Here is a 22,083-nt window from a genome sequence, read left to right as displayed (position 1 = left end):
TGATGGCCTGGTGGTACTATCACTGGACTGTTAATCCAGAAATTCAAGTCACGTTCTGGAGACCTGGGTTCAGATCCCACGATGGCAGACGGTGGAATTTGAATTCAATAAAAAATAAATCTGGGGTTAAGAGTTTAATGATGACCATGAAATCATTGCCAATTGTCGGAAAAATCCAACTGATTCACTAATGCCCTTTAGGGAAGAAATTCTGCCATTCTTAACCTGATCTACAAGTGACTCCAGACCCACAGCAAAGTGGTTGACTCTCAGCTGCTATCTGGGCAGTCAGGGATGGCGGGGGGGGCGGGAGATGGGGATGCAGGGATGGAGGGGCACTTAATTCTGCCCAGTCAGTAATGTCCACATCCTGTGAACGAATAAATGTAATAAATACTGTATAATGTAATAAAGGTTATAGCCACTGAGTGGCAGTGTTGCCTCACTGTCCTTATATCCCTGGGAACAAAATCACATTATGATGACTTTCTTTATTTTGATTTTCCTAGATTCCTAGAATCCCTACAGTGTGGAAACAGGCCCATTGGCCTAACGGTTCCACATCGACCCATAGAACATCCCACGTGGACTTAGCTCCCTATAACCCACCTACTCTACACATCCCTGAACACTACAGGCAATTTTGCATGGGCATTCCACCTAAACTGCACATCTTTGGACTGTGGGAGGGAACCCACACAGACATGAAGAGAATGTGTAAACTCCACACAGACTGTCACCCAAGAGTGGAATTGAAACCAGGTCCCTGGTGATATGAGGCAGCAGTGCTAACCACTGACCTGCCCCTGTTGGTTCCTTTCCGGAAGGTGCATTTTTCTTATACAATATTGCTCCCAAGAATTCCACATGGTAACCTGCCACTTGAAATAGTTTCCCACTGACCTAAAGTGTCTGCTCTATCGAATGAAATGGTACAGAAAGCGGCCATTTGGCCCATCGTGTTTATGCTGACTATGTGACTGACCCAATCAATTAGTCCCACTACCTTCCTTGTCCTTAACCCTGAGAATGTTTCCGTTCCAAGTATTTATCCAATTCTCCTTTGGAAGCTGCTGTCCAATCTGCTTACACTGCCCTTTCAGGCAGTGTGGTCTGTTAAAGATTTCTCACCATGTTGCCCTGGTTCTCTTGCTCATTGTTATATCTATGTTCTCTATTACTGACCCTCTTGTCACTTGAAACACTTCCTCCTTTCCACTCTATCAAAACCCTTTGTGATCTTGTTAAAGTTCATGCGTTGCCTCTTGGAAATGCAGTGTGCTTCGTGTTCTTGATTGAAGCTGGAGTGGTTGGCCATGTTTGCTGATTATCTTCTTTGAAAGTTCTTTCTCTCCCAGGGAAAAAGAAGGGAGTGGAATTCTGCTGTGATATCTGTAAATCTCCATCCATCGCAAACCCCAGCCATCGGGGCAATAGTCTGAAGCAATCGGGTTACAGGACGTCACCACGCTGGAAGAGTGACCCTGAGACAGGAAAAATGTTGATGCTGTGTAATACATGCGGTAAGTGGCCTGCAAGATCAACGCATTCATCAGTATGAGGCATGTCAGCACTTAGTTTCAAAAGAATTCCTGTTTTCCCCTCACCGTTGCTCACTTCTCAACTGATATATCAACTCCATTTAGGATTCAGTCTTCTAGAGGGTAGTTTGCGCAGGGGAGAAGCAAGCTATTTGCCACACCTGATTTATGCCAATGTTCAATTCTGTATGAAACTCCCCCCATTCTACATTATCCCAGTGTCCTTCAATTTCTTCCATTCTCAACGCTTAGCCACTGCAGTGATTGTAATGAGGTCAACCAGACGGGCCTCCTAAAATACGATTTCCCCGACTGGGGCTGTTAATCTGGTCCAATCAGGGAGCCTGGGCTGACAGATATAACCAGGAGTGCCAGAGGTTCCATTCAGTCTGAGAGCTGGTTCTGAGGGATCATTGTCAAGGACTTGCCACGTATAAATAAAAGGGTGACTTGGGACAGGATATCAGCCTCTGTGGACTTATTTCAGCCATTTCCCCCTGAAAGGCGTCTCTGTTATTTGCCTCGGGTTGTGGTAGCAACTTTCACATTCTTCGTGGATTCCTGGATAAAGACCATTTTACCTGAATTTCTCTGCTGGGTTTGTTAGTGACCATCGTATGTTTCTAACCCTCTATTTTCACATACACTTTCCTCCCCAACACACGCGCACAGACACACATTCCGGATGGCCGTCTGTCATATCTGTGCATGGATATCCGTCACGTCGCCCTCAGCCTTCTCCTCTGTAAAGAAATAAGCCTGTAACGTGCCAGCTGTTCAGTTTTATCCCAAGGCTGTCCAATTGTTTTGTGACGGGGCTATGTGTGAAATTGTTCTGCACTAAAGGGGCTGATAAGCAAATTCTGCACAGATGAGGCTTGGCTCAACATCAGATGTGAATTTAAAAATCAATACATTCATAATTTAAGATAAAGATTAATTAATAAAAATGACCCTTAGCATGGTCAAAGGAACAATGCTGAGCAATTAAAAGCTTTTTTTTTGCTTAAGAATCAGAACTTGAGGCAACCGAGCCCAGAGTTCTAATCACCATGGACTCTGAATGAGCAAATATGTTGGGTTTAACTAACACTCACCTTGCATTCACCTCTGACGTTTTGCCTTGCCAGGATTCAAGTGAAATTTGCGTTGAAAGTGGATTTCTTTTAATCCTCGCTTTCCCTAATCTTCCAGCTTGCTTTTTTGGATAGGTTTTTGGGAAGGGAAGGAAAGGGGTGTACGTGTGTGCGCCATTTGCTGTCTACTTCTCTCTGCTTACATAGATTCATTCCCTCATTTCTTTGTGCCTACATAACGGCCTGAAGACCCTGCATCAGATGTGTGACAGTATCATAGAGCTGCTCCTCAGTGGGCATAAATAGCACAGTATGGAAGGAGTTAAGAAAATTTGAAGCAAACTGTGATTTATCCTATTCCATTAGGTCAAATAACTAACGTGTGTCCTGGACTGTTTTGGTAAGAGTGCTTTCTGCGTATGTTGTATGGAATATGTAGCATAGAAACAGATCGGCCCTGCCTGTGGTAATGGTTGTGCTTCACTGGAGCATCCTTTCACTCTCTGATGTTATCTCGATCAGATGAGCCAATGGCCCAAGGAATGGCGCATGGAGTTTAACTTAGACAAATGTGAGGTGCTGCATTTTAGAAAGGCAAAACTGGGCAGTACTTATACACTTAATGGTAAGGTCATGAGGAGTGTTGCTGAAGAAAGAGACCTTGGAGTGCAGGTTCATTGTTCCTTGAAAGTGGAGTCACCGGTGAATAGGATAGTGAAGAAGGTATGCCTGCCTTTATTGGACAGTGCATTGAGTGTAGGAGTCGGGAGATCATGCTGTGGCTGGACAGGACATTGATTAGGCCGCTTTTGGAATACTGTGTGCAGCCTGGTCTCCCTAGGACAGATGTTGTGAAACTTGAAAGGTTCAGAAAAAGTTTACAAGGATGTTGCCAGGACTGGAGGGTTTGAACTATAGAGAGAGGTTGAATAGACAGGGGTTACTTTTCCTGGAGGGCAGAGCCTGAGGGGGTGACCTTATAGAAATTTATAAAATCATGAGGGCCATGGATAGCGTAATTAGACAAGGTATTTTCCCTATGGTGGGGGAGTCCAAAACTAGAGGGTATAGGTTTGGGGTGAGAGAGGAAAGATTTGAAAGGGACCTAAGGGGCAACCTTTTCACACAGAGGGTGATGCATCTATGGACTGAGCTGCCAGAGGAAGTGGTGGAGGTTGGTACAATTACAGCATTTAAAAGGCATCTGCATGGATACGTGAAAAGGAAGGGTTTAGAGGGATCTGGGCCAAATGCTGGCAAGTGCGACTGGATTTATTTATTTAGGATTCCTGGCCAGCACGGACAAGTTGGGCTGAAGGGTCTGTTTCTGCATTGTACATCTCTTATGACTTTATCTCAATACATCCTTCCTTCCATTTTCCTTCCTCCCTCATGTGTTCATCTAGTTTCTCCTCGAAAACATTGTATGCTATACATCTCAGTCAGTCCTTGTTGGAATAACTTCTACATTCTCACTACTCCCAAGTGCAGAGGTTTCTCTTGAAACTCTTAATTGGATTAATTAGTGACTGGCTCTTGTGTGCTGAAATTATAGTTTTGAAATTCCCTGTCAAGTGGAAATATGATCTCTTTATCTAGCCCTGTCGAACCCTTTTGTAATTTTAAATACCTCTACCAGGTCACCTCTCAGTCTTTTCTGAGAAGAATGAAATGAAGCATTTGGGAAAGAATAATGGGTAAAGCCAATATAAACTAAATGATACAGTTTTAATTGGGCTGCAGGAAGGTAAAGACCTGTGATTAACATACTCAAAGGAGGTAGGGCAGATTGATTTATACCATTGTAAGATCATGTGGGATCATTGGTGTTATAACTAGATGCGTTAAGTACCAAAGAAAAGGAAGTTGTGCTAAATTTTATAAATCACTGCTGAGGCCTCAGTTGGAATGTTCATAATCATCACAGTTTAGGGAGGATCTCAAGTTCTTGGATAAGCTGCAGAGGACGTTTAATGGTAAAATATCAGATGAGAACTTATTCTTTTTTTTAAACCCATAATTCTTTATTATTTCGTGGGATGATGGAATTTGTTCCTCATCCCCCGTTTGCCTGTCAACTGAGGGCAATTGAGTTAACCCCGCTGCTGTAAGCCTGGAATCACTCGCAGGCCAGACCAGGTATGGATACCAGAAACCAGGTTTCCTTCCCCAAAGTGCATTAAGGCATGCATTTATACAAACTGCGACTGTTCTCTTTAGAAGGCTCCTCGGAGGTTTACTAAAGATTAATGAAGAGGTTTGGCGGAGTGCAAAAGATCAAATTATTTCTGCTGTGTTCGAAGGGAGGATCACTGGACTCAAAAGTTAACTGATTTCTCTCCACAGACGCTGCCAGACTTGCTGAGCTTTTCCAGCAATTTTATTTGATTTCCAGCATTAGTGGTTCTTTCAGATCTTAAAATATTTCTGCTGACTGGAGAGATGGTGAACAGGGGACACTGATTTAAGATAGTCCCTGCAAAGAACCAGAAAGGGATTTTTCTTGTGGTGATCTCTTGTTTTCTTTTTACCAAATCCTTTCATGATCTTGGCCCTCTCTATTTCCAGAAACTCCCCTTTCCAGCACTACACCCTCTGGGATATACGCACCGCTCTCATTTGGGCTTCTTGTGTGTATCCTTGCTTTAAGTAACTCCAGTTTCAGTAGCTTGGGGCCCAATCTTCACAGTTTCCTCCCACAACACCCTGCGTCACTTGCCTCCTTTAACATATTCATTTAAAAACTAAAATAAAACAAAGTGGTTGCTTAAATTATGAAACAAAACAGAAATTGCTGGAAAAACTCAGCAGGTCTGGCAGTCCCTGTGGGGAGAAAGCAGAGTTAGCGTTTTGAATCCAATGAAGGTTCTTTTTGAATACCTTAAGTGTTACTGGACTTGAAATGTTAACTCTGCTTTCTGCCCACAGATGCTGTCAAACTTGCTGGGTTTCTCCAGCAGTTTCTTTTTTCTCAAAAAACGAACTTCACCTGAACTGGATGACCCAACATATCCTTATGTGGCTCCACATCCTACACTTTTTTTAAACAATGCTGCTGTGAAGTGTCTTGGAATATTTTATCATGTTAAAAGCAATATAAAACTGTAAGTTGTTAAATACTAAACCTTTCAAGTGTTTTTTCACAGAATTCTGCTCTTTTAACTAATTCAATTTCTTCAGAACTGGTATAGTCTGTCTCCTGTCAGTTCATCAAGCCCACTCTACACAACAGAAACTCTTGTGCCGTTATATTGTGAGGGTGCAGGAGCCCTGCTTGCAGAAGCTGTCAGATAGCCATCAGAGAAATATTGCTTTAAAACTTTAGGATGCGGTTTTGTTGTCTGCATTTTCTACATTTATTACAAAGAAAATGTTCCAGTTTGCTGAGGTAATGTTTCTGCAGCATTGTTGTGACCCTAATAATCTACAAGCACAAGCTATGACCTGTGTTCTTCTGACTTGGTCATACTGACCTACAGGTTGAAACAGCCATTGTGCTCTCACATTATCCCGTCCCTGGAGATTTCTGAAATGTTTTTATTTTCCCCTTGATCCAGGTGGCTCACGTTCCAATTGCTATAAGTTCATCAGCTGGGTGACGGGCTGCAGTCACAGCACCATTAGCCGAGTCAATGAGCAGATGAGGAGGACAGGAGGTGAACGGGAGCCAACTCCCCATGGACTGAAGAAGTGTTGGAAGGCAGGTGAAGCTTCATTGCTGACATCTACAGCAAGGCAAGGGACAGCAATCGCAAGACTAATCCATTTCACAACTGATAAGCAGGAACCAAGGATGGCTGATTTGGCTAGCACTGCTCCCTCACAGCCCTGGGTTTGGTTCCGTCCTCGGCTGACATTCTCTCCATATTTGCATGGGTTTCCTCCCGGTGCTCCAGTTTCTTCCCACAGTCCAGTGATGTGCAGGTTAGGTGGATTTTGCCTCATAGTGTCCAGGGATGTGTGGATCAGCCGTGGTAGGGGTTATAAACTAGAAGAATGGCTACGGGTGGGATGCTGTTTGGAGGTTTAGTGTGGACTCGATGGGTCAAATAGCCTGCTTCCACATTGCAAGGATTCTAGTTCTAGGTCATGACTGGTATGAACTAAAATCAGCTGGTTCCATGAAGCCTACCCTATGTTGGTGCATCATGATCAGGTACTTCTTCCAACCCCAGTCCCTCCATCTACTGTCTCCTCAGCCATGTTATGTTAAAACTGGTAGAATAGCCTAGGACTGATAAGCACAGAGAAAGAACTGGAAAGTTCCTCTCTGATTCTTGCACAAGTAATTGGAAAAAAAAGTCCAGGAGCGATGATGTGCATCCTGTGATAGTTTTCTGTTAATCAGCTCATTATAGTGCATGCTAGATTCAGTAAAATGATTACAGCACAGAAGGAGGTCATTTGGCCTATTCTGTCCATATCAGCTGTCTGTAAGAAGGTTTCAGCTAGTCCCAGTCTCCTTACTTTGCCTTGTGGCCCTGAAGTGTTTCTTTTTCCCCCCTTTCAGATAATTACACAGTTCTCTTTTGAACATCACAACCTGCCTCCACTATCACTCCCAGGTAACAAATTCAGATTCTCCTTCATGGCACCTTTGGCTGTTTTGCCAATCGTTTTAAATTAGTGCCCTCTGATTCTTGAATGCAGAAGGAACTGTTTCTCCCCTGTACTCTGCCCAAATCCCACGTGACTTGAATACTTTTTTTGAAATCCTGTGGAAGATCTACCTATCGCCTGCCAAAGCAAACTTCACTTTCAGGGATAACAAAGTGTGAAGCTGGATGAACACAGCAGGCCAAGCAGCATCTCTTGTGTTCCTGAGATGCTGCTTGGCCTGCTGTGTTCATCCAGCTTTGTTATCTTGGATTCTCTAGCATCTGCAGTTCCCATTATCAATTTCAGGGATGTTTTCTCTTGGTGACTATCGTTGGTAGGTTTTCATTGGACTGAGTTGGATTCAAGCTCTACTGGAGTTTTCCAGTGGTGCAGCAGTATTGTCCCTACCTCTGAACAAGGAGACTTGGGTTCAAGCCCCATCTGCTCCAGAGGTGTGATATAATAGCTCTGAAGAGGTTGATGGAAAATATCTTCAGCCACTACTGTCGCAGTTGATACGGCAGTGTCCTAACTGCATGCTGTCCAGTGAAAATTACAGATTAGGCTCAGATATCCACAGGGTCTAATATTTGATGGAAAATACCTTTCGTAATTCATGCACACGATTTAAGTAAATGTACTTCATCCATCATTCAGTAACTAAAGAAGTAAAATGCTCATTATTTAAAAACATTTTAAAAATGAGCAAATGTAGCTTAAAGATTCACATGGCTAGATCATACAAATGTGAAGATTGATTATTTCACATACAACTGTGTCAAATTAAGTTAAACATGTTTATTACATTTCAATTAATTTCCTCTGGAATAACATCATAGAGGTCTATAATAAAAGGTCCTTCAGCCCATCAAATCTGTGCCAATCAAAAATAAGTACCTACCTATTCTAATTCCATTTTTGAGCACTTGGCCCACAGTCATGTATGCATTGGGTTAACAAGTGCATATCTAAATACTTAAATGTTATAAGAATTTCTGCCCTTATCACTTTTTATGGGCAGTGAGTTCCAGATTCCCACCACCCTCTGGGTGGGAAAATATAGTTCCTCAGGGTGAAATCTATTCTTTCTTTTTGAGAGTGATTGATGAAACATCTGACAATTGTATTTCCTGAGCAAACTGCGTCTGCAGAACACCAGAGCCAGTTTTGTTTGATAATTGCTCAGAATTGTTGGTTACCAAGAAACCCTTTCGATAGATATTGCTGTTTTAAAACCTGATACAGATAAAGTATTTAATTGGTCATTTTGGTTACAGGGAACGCATTTTGGGGTGTTGCCTGTCGAGGAGTGACTTTAGAGCGAAGGTGCTTCTTTCAGCCTTGGTTATAACACTTGGTTCAGGGCACAATAGCTTTATGGGTTCTTCATTAAAATGTGCACCAAGCACATTGAAAAAGCCTTCTTTTGATTGATGTTACAAATTTAACTAAGTACAGGAACAAATTGATATGTACGTGAGATCTTTCTTCTGAAAGAACATCTGTAGCAACTGCTTCAGACAAACCAATTGTATTTTCCCCTGCATTGTTAGCCTCCTGAAGTACTTTTTTGAATCATTTTGACTGCTTTTTGTTTTGAAGGAAAAACCAAAGGCACAGGGAATGAAAAGCACAGAGCAAAACAACGTGGGTATGAACATGGCAAACTTCCTAAACTCTGCTTCATCCATTGTAGGTTCAGGACCTTCCTTCCCAGGAACTATTCAGGCCTCCATAAGCAAAGGTTCACTGCCAGTGGAGCTCTCCTCTCTCCCAACCACTAAGTTCTTTTGTCATAAAGTGAGTTCTGGGGATTTTGAACCAGGAGAATAGTGAAAGAAGGTGATATAGCTCCAAGACAGGATGATGTGTGGCCTCAATGGGAATTTACAGGTGTTGGTGCTCCCATACTTCACTTGCCCTTGCACTGCTAATTGTTGGAGATCATGGGATTGGAAAGTCCTGTAATTGGAGACTTGCTGAGCTGCTGTAGTATATTTTGCAAATGATTTGCACTTCTGACACTATATCAGTCGGAAAAGGAGTGGATGTTGAAGGTTAAGCAGCTGCTTTGTTCTGAGTGTGTCAGACTGCTAGTATTGTTGGAACTTCAGACAAGTAGAGGGTATTCCATCACACTCCTGACTTGCACTTTGTGACTATGAGACCATGCGAAAAGCAGCATAGTTAGGCCGTTTGGCCCATTAAGTCTGATCCACCATGCCATCATGACCAATATGTTTTTCAACCCCATTCTCCTGTCTTCTCCCTGTAATCTTTGATCCTCTTCCTAATCAAGAATCACAGTCTTAAGTATGTTCAATGTTTTGGCCTCCTCAGCTCTTTGCAGCAGTGAATTCCACAGATTTACAACACTCTGACAGAAGAAATTCCTCCTCATCACAGCTCTAAAGGATTGTCCCATTATTCTGAGGTTGTGCCCTTAGGTTCTAGTCTCTCCAACAAATGGAAACATCTTATCCATGTCTGTTCTCTCCAGGTGGATGAAGCTTTAGGGACCCAAGAGGTGAGTTACTCACTGTGGAATACCCGGTCTCAGACATGCTCCACAGTGTTTGTTAATGCCCTGTTCTTTATTGTGTTGAGGGCAGGTTGAGCTCTGACCAAGTTGTAAACATCAGGAAAGATTTATGCAGCTCAAGTTGTTGTGAAATTTAAGAGGAAGCTGAATAAGTACATTAAGTAGAAAGGAATAGAAGGAGACATTGATGGAGTTGGATGGAGAAGTATAGCAGTTGGCTCAATTGAAGCATAAATATAGATTGGGTTGAAATGGCTGTTTTTTGTATGTGTAGTGTGTTCGGTGTCATCCTGTGATTACAATTTGCAATTAAATTGGTTATCCATTTCTCGGCCTTGTATGCATTTCTGCAAAATCCTATATCCTGTTTTCTCTCCTGATGTAGCCTTCTTTATTCCTCCTTTAAACCAGGTACAGTTGCAGATCCAGCAACAGCAAATTGAAGCTCTGAAGAAGCAGGTTCAGGTCCTTCAGCGACAACAACTGCAGCTGCAGGTATTGCCAAAAAGCACTCATGGGTGGCAGCGGTATAAAGCAAATGGTTAGAATTAGGCTGGTGCTCTGCAGGGCTGTGGTGCGCTGTTGTGGTGAAAGGCCCAGTCAGTTTGCAGCACTCTCCCCACCTCGTGGACAGTGGCAGGTTGTTGGGAGTGTTCTGCTGAACTGGCCCAGCCAGTTGAGGAAGAGGGGGACAACCAGAAGTGGGCTAAAAGAATTACTGACAAAGCTTGCCCAAGGGCAAACAATAAAAAGGCATGGTAAACCTTTTCTCATTCACACTTTGGGATGAATGAAGTCAATGGAATTGAATTCCATGCAGCACATATATCAAGGATCAGCTGCTCTGCTGGCAGTTTAAAATCCAAGATTGATTTGTATCCCATACTGTTGGATAGAAATATTGTTTTTTTTTCTGCTTTATCATTCATGTCTGTCTGTGTTTGATATGTGGAGTGTTTTCAGAGATTATTTCCTTTCAAAGCCACCCTGAAAGATTTTTAAAATGAGAATGTGGGCAGTTTAGAAAGATGTGAGGACGCTCAAGCAGTATAAATGCTTGTATGATAATAAAATGTGAGGCTGGATGAACACAGCAGGCCAAGCAGCATCTCAGGAGCACAAAAGCTGACGCTTCGGGCCTAGACCCTTCATCAGAGAGCTCTCTGATGAAGGGTCTAGGCCCGAAACGTCAGCTTTTGTGCTCCTGAGATGCTGCTTGGCCTGCTGTGTTCATCCAGCCTCACATTTTATTATCTTGGAATCTCCAGCATCTGCAGTTCCCATTATCTCTGATCTTAAATGCTTGTATGAGCTGGGTGGACTGAATGCCAGTGTGTTTGGTCCCACAGGAGAAATGTTGTTTTATTTACTTGTGGGACATGGACATTGATAGCAAGCCAGCATTTTTAATGCTCAACCATAAATGCCAGCTCTCCCAGTTTGGGTGTTCTGGGTTTTGGTTTTTCAATAGCATCAGAAGTTTTTGGCATCTCAACAGAGTTGAAAGCTTCAGTGAATATCTCCTGGCTGCTACTGTCTCTTAATTTTCTCATGATTTTGTTTTTATCTCCATGATTGGAGAAATGCATGTGAGAATCTGTGCCTGAATATTTTGTTTATGCCAAGGGGTGTCGTTATGGGATGTTGCTGTATTAGAACTGTTAATTAGTAATAATTACTGCATCTATTATTCTGTTAAGTTTCCAATAGAGTTGCTTTCTGAATTACTCTTTCCTTGGTTGTATTTTAACTACAGTTAAATTGTGTTTTGCTGAACTTCAAGTAGTTTGAGCAGTCGCATTGAATCTGGAACAGACAGTTTACATTTGCCTTTAAAATAAGAAAAAGTTAGGGTCTAGCTACCTTCTCAAGATATTTGGAACGAGTCTGGTCTGGCCCATTGCAGCCAACAACACCCTCGGGTAGGGAATTCCAGGATTTTGACCCAGCAACAGTGAAGGAATGGCAATATATTTCCAAGTCAGGATGATGAATGACTTGGAGGGGAACTTGCATATGGTGGTGGTGCCAGGTATCTGCTGTCCTTGTCCTTCTAGGTGGAACAAGTTGTGGATTTGGAGTCTGATGTTGATCGTGAATCCATTGTGGATTGTCAGAAAAACCCATCTGGTTCACTAATGTTCTTATGAGAAGGAAACTGCCATCCTTACCTACTCAGGCCCACATGTGACTCCAGTCCCACAGCAATGTGGTTGACTCTGAACTGCCCATTAGGCAATTATGCGTGGACAACAAATGCCAGTGATGCCCTTATTCCATGAATGAATTTTTTTTAAAAAGTGCCCCCTAGTCTTGAATTCCCTCATCCTAGGGAAAGGGCAACTACCATTAATCCTATCTTTACCCCTGATTATTTTACAAACTTTTATAAGGTTGCATTTCAACCTCCAATGCTTCAGTGGAAAAATATCCCAGCCTATCTGCCTTTTTTCATAACTGAAACCCTCCATACCCAGTGACATCCTGGTAAATCTTTCCTGAATACTCTCTAGCTTATTAAATCCTTCCTATAGTGGGGTGACAGGCCAGGAATTGACCTTAGTTATGTTACAGCATTTAATAATGGCTCCTTTAGTGCTTGACATTGACCTGTTTTTATTTGAAGTTGCCTATTGCTGCACCTCAACCAATGACCCAGACACAGCAAGTGTTTGCTCATATTGACAGCAGTGACCCCCTAGGTTTAGCAGCATAGCAACACCAAACTGAGCAATGTACTGCACGATCTGATCCATGCCACAGGAGGGTCCCACATTTCACGACTCACTTGAGATAAAAGGCAGAGACTAGCCAGTGCAACAATATCTTGCAGATAACTAGCACCACACAATATAATAAAAGTACCCAAGGTGCTTCACAAAAAGGTGTGTTCAGACAAGATTTGAAAAGTGAGCCATGTAAGGAGATTGTAAGGTAAGTGATCCAAAAGCTTGATAAAAGATGTAGGTTTTAAGGAGCGTGAGAGAGGATAAGAAAGGGATGGAGTGTTCAAGAGGTTTAGGAAGGAAATTCCAGAACTTATTGCCTCAGGGGTTGAAGGCCAGTGCTGGGGCGATTTTTAAAATCTAGAATGCTGAAAAGCAGAGAGTTGATTAAGTGGTCTCTGAAGGCTGTAGATCAGGAAAATATTCTGAAGATGGTTGGGGTGGGGGAGGCGGACGAGCGGTGGGGTGGTGGGGGGGGGGAGGGAGGAAGTAACTGCAGGACAACGTGGAGCTGTACGAAGCTACACATTGTAGACGCTACACATCCGGGGCAAGTAATTTTGTGGCTATGGCTCCAGGAATTGTGCACCTTTATGTACTGTGTCTTCTGGAAATGGGCCTGAAGGTACGCCGAGCTCATCAGGAATGGAATTAGGAGCAAGAGGAGACCATTTCAGCCCCTTGTGCTAGTTACAATATGCCATTCATTCAAAACTTATCTTTTAAGACTTTGCACTGACACCCTTACCAAACAAATAAAAAGGTTTTAGAAAGATCACCAGTAATCCCTCCAGACTCAAAATAATAATCGTCTAGTTCTTATAACTTAACACTGGAGACCTGCTACCAGCCTGATGAAACATACACATTACCCCTTAATAGCATCCACTCCCTCAAATTATTTGCTTCATTACTTCACTTAGGTATTATAAAAGTGAATTTTTTTTTGTGGTACAGAACAATGCAAATACATCCTTTCTGTGTCTCTGAGATAAAGTAGTAGATGATGTGGTCACTATCACACTTTTGTGTTTATGGCATCTTGCCATTTGTAACTTGACTTCTGTGTTTCCTATGTTGCAACAGTGGTTTCATTTCAGCGAGTCATCCTGAGGTTGTGAAAGGTGGTATATAAGTGCACATTCTTTCTTTACCGTTCTTCAGTGGGAAGTCACAAAGGCCCAACCTCAGCACCTGCAGGTCTTTGGAATACCTGACACCCTCCTCCCTCAGCCACTCTCCGTACATCAGCCAAGCAGTGTGATAACTCATCGGCAACCAGTTGGATTGCAGGCCAAAGCAATGCAGCAGCAGGGCCATATATCGGAAAAAGGACTGGCTATTGCACAGATTCTTTTGAAACCTGGCCTCCCCCAGATGGTGTCAGCCATGCAATCCATAGGTGTCCTGCAGGATGGACTTCAAAAGAATGATGTTCAGGTAAATTCTAGCTTTTATTAAGATAGGTTATACGAATGTTCACTCCTACCTCACTCTCCTATGTTGCTCCTCATTGATGTGAGTTGGTAGAGGTTTGATTGCCAGCCTCTGTCTTTCATATTCTGTAATCTAGCATTGCCAGCTTAGCTGAGTAAAGAGTGCTTGTCTGTGAGGCAGAATGTTGTAGATTCAAGTTTCATTTGTCAAGGGCAATGGAATTTAATGCTGTGCTAATAGAATGCTTCACTGTCAGAAGTGCCATCTTTCAGATAAGTTGTTAAACTGAAGCACTGGGTGGCACTGTTTGAGCAAGAACAGGAGAATTTTCCCAAGTGTCCTGGTAAATATTTATTCCTAAGTTATTCAATATGCATGTGTTGTTGTGTGCTGAACCTTGCTCTGTGACTGTATTTTGACTCATTGATTGGGAAACCAGAGGTACCCTTTATTTGTTCTACAACACAAAAATGGTGTAGAAATCTTTCTTCAGCTCTTGAATGAAAGAGATATGTGCGGGCTTGCTTCTGATTTCTCTACTTGCATTTTCATTTGGCATCTTACTCCAGACCAGGCCTTGGTTTGGAACTTGTCAAATAGGGCATTGTAAACATAGAGATAACAAAGTGTGGAGCTGGATGAACGCAGCAGGCCAAGCAGCTTCTTAGGAGCACAAAAGCTGACATTTCGGACCTAGACCCTTCATCAGAAAAGGGGGAGGGGGAGAAGGTTCTGAAATAAATAGGGAGAGAGGCGGAGGTGGATCAAAGATGGATAGAGGAGAAGATAGGTGGACAGGAGATACAGGTCAAAGAGGTGGGGATGGAACCAGTAGAGGTGAATGTAAGTGGGGAGGTAAGGAGGGGATAGGTCAGTTCGGGGAGGACGGAGAGGTCAAGGGGGCGGGATGAGGTTAGTAGGAAGGAAATAGAGGTGTGGCTTGAGGTGGGAGGAGGGTTATAGGTGAGTGGAAGAACAGGTTAGGGAGGCAGGGATGAGCAGGGCTGGTTTTGGGATGCAGGAGGGGGAGATGTGAAGCTTGTGAAATCGTTTTTACTATCACTGGAATGCAAAGCAAGATGGCTGCCCCTTTTGACTGTTCAGTGCTGGCAACCTTGACAAGTTGCCTGGCTTTCAGAATGCACTAAAAAGTAAGTCAAGCCTCGGATGCAGTCACCTTTATAAGTTCTCATCAAAATTGTAAGGCAAGCCAGCTAACTGAAAGGGTGATTGAAGCAATTCACTGGTAACTTTCAAAAGGGAGTTGGATAAATATTTGTAAGGGAAAGTGCTGTGAGAAAAGAGTAGGTAAGTACTTCTAATTGGATAGCAGTTTCAAAAATCTGGCACAATCACGATGGACAGAAGTGCTTCCTGAACTGTAAGATTCTATGATTCACTTTGTGGCCAGGTGCACTGATATAACGGTCTGCCATGCTGTTGTTATGACTTTTAGTTAAAGTTATTAAAGTTAAATTAAAGTTAATTAAATTTAATTAAAGTTAAGCTCCTTCCATATGTGTGTTATTGAGGTTCCTAAATGTAGCCCATTACAATGGGAATGGACAGTACAAATGGGTTCATGTGATGCAAGCAGCGTATCACCTGCAAGCACTACGTGCTTATCGCTAACACACAGTGAGCTAGGAGTCAGGGAATCTGTGGAGCTCATTGCTGCAGAGGGCTGTGGAGGCAAAGTCATTGAGCGTCTTGAAGACAGAGGTAGATAGGTTCTTGGTTGCTGAGGGAATCAAGGGTTATGGAGAGAAGGCAGGAGAATGGGTTTGTGAACAATATCTGCCATGATAGAATGGCAGAGCAGAACCTGTATGCGAAATGGTCTGATTCTGCTCCTTTGTCTTATGCTCTTATGTACTGTTAAGTGCTTTGCAATGTTCTGAAGTTGTGAAAGTTTGTATATAAATGCTCCTTCCTTTCTTTCCGTCGTGGGTCCTTCAATAATCTTGGCAATGAACAGATGTGTCAGTTGATACCTTGACTTCTCACGGGGATTTTGTTTTAGGATTACGGCAGCAAGACAGAAGTCAAAGTCCAACCCCCAGCCCCTCTACGCAGGTAGCAGGTGACAGGAGCCATCTGTTGCTATGTTGATAAACTGTTGTTGGTTCACTGAGAGGCTCTGATGCGTCCAGGAGCTGTGTGAATAGCTTATGTCTCCTGTCTGGTATCTGCAGTGATTCAAGGATTGACACTGTCCTTATTGTACTTCAAACCATAAATTTGGCATGTTTCCTTATTCCCAGACATGATCATTCCTTGCTGTAGTGTTTGCATTCATTATTTACTTGTAGAAGCTTTCATTTTTGAACTGTTGACCTCGATGTTAAGCCCAGGTATTTTACACAATAAGTGAACTGTTTAAGTATTGTCGGCTCCTTCGTGTGCTTCAACGGGGAAACAAGTAAATGCTGTGGTACTCAGCAATACAGCTTCAATTAAGTCTTGGCATTTATATAAAAAAGGACTTAAGTTGATGTGTTACTTTTTATGATGTTCTTGTGGACAGCCTTTCAAAGCACCAGTGCTGTCAGCCAGGGATTGCTGGTTATTTTTATTGCATTTTGAGGGTTGAATTTAAATGTATCCAGGGCCTAGAATCTAGTCAGTGGCCACATCTGTAATGTGTTCATCCACCATCTTAATAGTTCCATTCATTTTAAGTGTGTTAAGATCTCACATTCAATGTTAGACCTTTGGCCACTTATACCACCAGCGATCTAGTTTGGATCAAACTGCTAACATACAGTTCACCTCCAGTTTTCTAGTTCCATCCGTAACCATGAATCGATCCGAGCCTCAGCTTGTAACCAAACGTTGAATGTTTTAGACGCGTTTTTAAACTCAAATTCTGAGAGTCTGTATGTGCATCTAGTAATTGGTCTTTTGAGACTTTAATCATTCGAGAGGTAGAAGATGACAATATAGTGATTTTGCTTGGGAAAAGTTTATTAAGTAACTGTAATTTAATAAGGAACTTAAAAGTTAGGCAGCAACTTTCCTGGTTTACTGCGTAAGTTGGTACATTGCCTTTTATTTTTTGTCTGCCCTGTTCCTCCCCTTCTCTCTCAGCCACTCTCTCTCCCCGACTGGAGTGTAGTCCAGTTCTTGGCATATGCTTTTGGCAACTGGTGCTTATGGACTGTGGTGTGGAAACAGTTAATGTGCACAATTAGTCGTGTTCCCGAAGCCACTGGGGGGGGGGGGGGGGGGATGTGTGTGAGCGAGAGAGAGATGATAGGTAACCATTACTATTAAGAAACCAATGATATCACTTCCTTTGTGCCTTAAGATATTAGTTTTGTGTAGTATAGTCCCCTCTCACTATAGCTCTTTCTGCTACTTCGTTAAGTATTGTGGGATAATGGGGCACCATATAATATTTTCTTTGTTGCTTTTGCGTGAGATAAGAAGATGTGTAGTGTCTTATGTTACTGAATCATGCCTGGGGTCATTGTCCGTAATAGGTTAATTGGGACAGTGGTATCAGATAGTGATAATAAAATGTGAGGCTGGATGAACACAGCAGGCCCAGCAGCATCTCGGGAGCACAAAAGCTGACGTTTCGGGCCTAGACCCTTCATCAGAGAGGGGATGGGGTGAAGGTTCTGGAATAAATAGGGAGAGAGGGGGAGGCGGACCGAAGATGGAGAGAAAAGAAGATAGGTGGAGAGGAGAGTATAGGTAGGGAGGGGATAGGTCAGTCCAGGGAAGACGGACAGGTTAAGGAGGTGGGATGAGGTTAGTAGGTAGGAAATGGAGGTGTGGCTTGGGGTGGGAGGAAGGGATGGGTGAGAGAAAGAACAGGTTAGGGAGGCAGAGACAGGCTGGACTGGTTCTGGGATGCAGTGGGTGGAGGGGAGGAGCTGGGCTGGTTGTGTGGTGCAGTGTGGGGAGGGGACGAACTGGGCTGGTTTTGGGATGCGGTGGGCGAAGGGGAGATTTTGAAGCCGGTGAAGTCCACGTTGATTCCATTGGGCTGCAGGGTTCCGAAGCAGAATATGAGTTGCTGTTCCTGCAACCTTCGGGTGGCATCATTGTGGCAGTGCAGGAGGCCCATGATGGACATGTCATCTAGAGAATGGGAGGGGGAGTGGAAATGGTTTGTGACTGGGAGGTGCAGTTGTTTATTGTGAACCGAGCGGAGGTGTTCTGCAAAGCGGTCCCCAAGCCTCCGCTTGGTTTCCCCAATGTAGAGGAAGCCATACCGGCTACAGTGGATGCAGTATACCACATTGACAGGTGTGCAGGTGAACCTCTGCTTAATGTGGAAAGTCATCATGGGGCCTGGGATAGGGGTGAGGGAGGAGGTGTGGGGGCAAGTGTAGCATTTCCTGCGGTTGCATGTGTGGTGGGTTTGGAGGGCAGTGTGGAGCGAACAAGGGAGTCACGGAGAGAGTGCTCTCTCCGGAAAGCAGACAGGGGTGGGGATGGAAAAATGTCTTGGGTGGTGGGGTCGGATTGTAGATGGCGGAAGTGTCGGAGGATGATGCGTTGTATCCGGAGGTTGGTGGGGTGGTGTGTGAGAACGAGGGGGATCCTCTTTGGGCGGTTGTGGCGGGGGCGTGGTGTGAGGGATGTGTTGTGGGAAATGCGGGAGACGCGGTCAAGGGCGTTCTCGTCCACTGTGGGGCGAAGTTGCGGTCCTTGAAGAACTTGGACATCTGGGATTTGTGGGAGTGGAATGCCTCATCATGGGAGCAGATGTGGCGGAGGAATTGGGAATAGGGGATGGAATTTTTGCAGGAGGGTGGGTGGGAGGAGGTGTATTCTAGGTGGCTGTGGGAGTCTGTGGGCTTGAAATGGACATCAGTTACAAGCCTGTTGCCTGAGATGGAGACTGAGAGGTCCAGGAAGGTGAGGGATGTGCTGGAGATGGCCCAGGTGATATTAGATAGTGTTCTAGTTTACGCAGACCTCAGGCACAGAATGAGTGTGTGCAGACATTGTGTGTTAAGATTGAAAGTAGCATGCTGTATATTGTATGTTCATAAAGAAAGAGGGACTATATGGCTCCAAAAACTATTCACAGAAGTTGGTTCTTTGTAAAGGTTAAAAAAATTGGTCATGTAATTCAAAACTACAGCAAACTTTTTATTAACTGGCACCCATGGGACCAGGAGTGTGCGGTTGATCCAATATTGCAGACAATCAAGAGGTCCACATAAATCAATGTAAAAAGACACACTCAGTAATAGAAACATAATGTAGGGAGCATACGCATCACTGTAATACTTAATTACAGCATAATCCCTTGAAAAATAATGCAACTTTGCCTTTTCAAAAGAAAATATTACTGGCAGAGAGCCTTCTCACTTGCGCCTTCAACTGACTACTCGGACATTGCAGAGATAATGCAGTAAACATGCAGTAATTTGGGTATATAATTTTTGCCGGTTTATCGAGAGTGCTGATTCATAAGGTTCTTGTCAGACCAAGGTTTGCTGTAATGATTGCCTTTTTTTTGTATGCTGCAAGTTTAAAAAACTAAAATGATTTCAAACATACAGCTGAAGACTTGATCTTTTACAACTGTTACCCACACAAACTCAAAGGCTGTAAGAAAAGTCCATCAGTATTGAGAATTCACTGATTTTTTTTCCTAATGTAGTCTTTAATATTTTTACAGCCCTCTGAGAACTCTATGCTCCTCCAATTTCTGCCTCTTATCTGTAACCCTCTCTCTTCACTCCCCAAAAGGTAGTCATTCAACTGCCTCGCCTCCAAGTGCTAGAATTCTCTCCTAGAAGTATCCTTCTCCACGTTTAAGATACGGCTTAAAGCCTTAATATCTTTGAGTATTTCATAATTTATTCAAATGTCTCCTGACAGTAGGATTTGTGTAAAATTTTGCCTGGCTATGGTCCTTTGTTGGATCTGAATGTTGCGTTAGGAAGCTTATCATGATCGGTACCAGGAGAAATCTTCTCCTGAGTAAGTTGAGATTTTGGCTCTTCAGTACACTGGCTGTTTTAGAGCTGATATTCACCAACATGATCTGGAGGCACTGCTTAGCAACTGATCAAGTAATAGTTCATTCACACCAGCTAGTCACCTTTTTACCTGTCTGTTTCAAGTATGTTGTATCTCGACAACTTTACAGTCAGCATCCTGTGGTACGTCAGAAGACTTCCATATAACCAGATATCCGACCCTTGGAATCTGTGAAAAATATATGTTATTGTTGATAAAAGGCAGGGAAATGGCCCAGCCACTTATAGTGGAGAATCTCATAGAAAGACTTAAATTTCTAAAGCACCTCTTTGGCTGGAAATACTTCGAGACATCCTATGATGTGGGAAATATGAATTTGTGTACTGCAAACTGTCTCAGTGATGTGATAATGTCATATTACTTGTTGTTATGTAATTAACAGATAACCTGTTTTTATTTTTATCAGTTGAGGGTCAAATGTTGGCCAGGTCACTTGGGCAATGGGAAAGGGTGGGTATGCTAGAATTTGTCTGCTCTTCCTTGAAACGCTAAATTATTAAAATAGGAACACCAGAATTGCTAAGTGATAAAAGACCAAGGTCCATCTTCCTTGCAGAGGGTGTCACTTGCAAGGCCAGCATTTGTTGCCTGTCCCTAATTGACCATAAACTGTGTGGCTCAGCCATTTCAGTGGGCAATTAGAGTCAAACACATTGCTGTGGATCTGGAATCACACAAGCTAGACTGATTCCCTTTCCCCAAAAGGGCATTAGTGAACGAGGTTTTACTACAACTGATAGTTAGCCTGGGCCTCTAGACTGCTAGTTCAGTGACATAACACTGCTACTGTTTTCCCAGTGATCATGGAGTCATTGACTAATCCAAGCAATGAATCTATGTCAGACCTATAAATGAGATAAGGAAAGCCCTTGGTGGGAACCATAAATCTAAAGTCACCTGTTCCTCCCAAGCCATACTTAACACACGTCATTCTTTGATTATTGAATCTAATGGTGGCGGTGCATGTATTCCAGTATTTAGATGGCAGCATGGTATTAGCAAAGCTCCATGTTTTCACTCCTGTAAAGAATATTGTTGGATCTTTTATACCAGACTGTTCAGTGCCAAATACAGCAAGACCAGCAGAGGAAGCAGCACCAGCAATTCAGTGCTCTGCGGCAACTAGAGTCTAGGACAGTTGATGGCTTGGTCTATAACCAGTCAGAGGCACAGCAAGAAGCCATGGCACATCTCCAGCATCCTCCCGTTCAGAAGAACTCTTTTTGACTGAATGCCACAGCACAGAAGAGCAATTTCTAAAACAGTTGGCATCTTCAGACCTTCAGCAAGCTCTGCAACTGATCACAGTAACTGAAGATTGCCAGGCACCAACAGTACGAGTGCACAGATAGGTTGTGACTCCACAGGTTGGTACAATGTTGTATGACATTACTTAGTGATATGATTACCGCCAAGAATACTTGAATGTATATTAAGCCTGTTTGAGATGATGAATCAAACAAAATGTGGCTGTATGAAAGGGAGTTAAGTCAATGTGTTTGCATACCTCTTGGCAAATGTGCCTTCATGCATGTATGTGTGCCTGCGTATTCTGTGAGTGAGGCTGTAAATGAGTTGTGATGCTACTGACAAACACAAGTTACTCATTATACACAAGCAGGGCATGGAGAAGGTGAGAAGGGGCGTGAGATTGAGACAGGGATGAGGGGTAGAGTAAAGCATGGAGTTTGGAGAGAGGTGAAGAGCTGGCGGGATAAGGTGAACGGAAATGTATTTTTTGTTCTTTCATGAAATTTGAATGAAACCGACTAGGATTAGGAACTGATTTGTTCCCCATGCCTTTGTCCTTGAAACTGAGAGGTTTGTTTGGTTATTTCAGAGGACAATTAAAAGTCAGCCACATTGCTGCGGGTCTGGCATTGTATGAAGGTCAGACAGGGTACAGATGGTGTATTTCACACTTGTGAACCAGGTAGGTTTTTACAACAATTGGAAATAGTTTCATGGTCACTATTACTGCAACTAATTTTATCTTCTAGACTTATTCAGTTAAATTCAAATTCCACAGGATGCTGTTATGGGATTGGAACTTGTCATCCCTGAGTCATGATCTGAACCTCTGGGTTATTGGTCCAGAGACAGTATCACTGTACTGCTTTCTTTCCTCATATGGATTGTTGGAAAGGAAC

The 22,083-nt window shown here is 43.1% G+C and overlaps 1 protein-coding gene across 8 annotated transcripts in view; it reads left to right on the top strand.

The window, feature by feature from the left end:
• Positions 1-22,083, top strand: part of LOC125465559 (uncharacterized) — a 120,816-nt gene that overhangs the window by 4,474 nt on the left and 94,259 nt on the right. For 6 of the 8 annotated variants that reach the window (XM_048559218.2, XM_048559217.2, XM_048559215.2 and 3 more), the window contains exons 2-6: positions 1,359-1,523; positions 6,175-6,317; positions 10,170-10,253; positions 13,649-13,924; positions 20,987-21,300. In XM_048559218.2, coding sequence (XP_048415175.1) covers positions 1,359-1,523; positions 6,175-6,317; positions 10,170-10,253; positions 13,649-13,924; positions 20,987-21,160 — 842 coding nt within the window. In that variant the 3' untranslated portion in view covers positions 21,161-21,300. Of the gene's footprint in view, positions 1-1,358; positions 1,524-6,174; positions 6,318-10,169; positions 10,254-13,648; positions 13,925-20,986; positions 21,301-21,773; positions 21,867-22,083 lie in introns of all 8 variants that reach the window. The other 2 variants (XM_048559216.2, XM_048559222.2) reach the window with 2 other exon arrangements.

The sequence above is a fragment of the Stegostoma tigrinum genome, chromosome 29 (genome assembly GCF_030684315.1).
Source record: "Stegostoma tigrinum isolate sSteTig4 chromosome 29, sSteTig4.hap1, whole genome shotgun sequence".
Lineage (NCBI taxonomy): Eukaryota > Metazoa > Chordata > Chondrichthyes > Orectolobiformes > Stegostomatidae > Stegostoma > Stegostoma tigrinum.
Note: the sequence above shows the minus strand (reverse complement) of the source record. Positions and strands in the feature narration are given on the sequence as shown.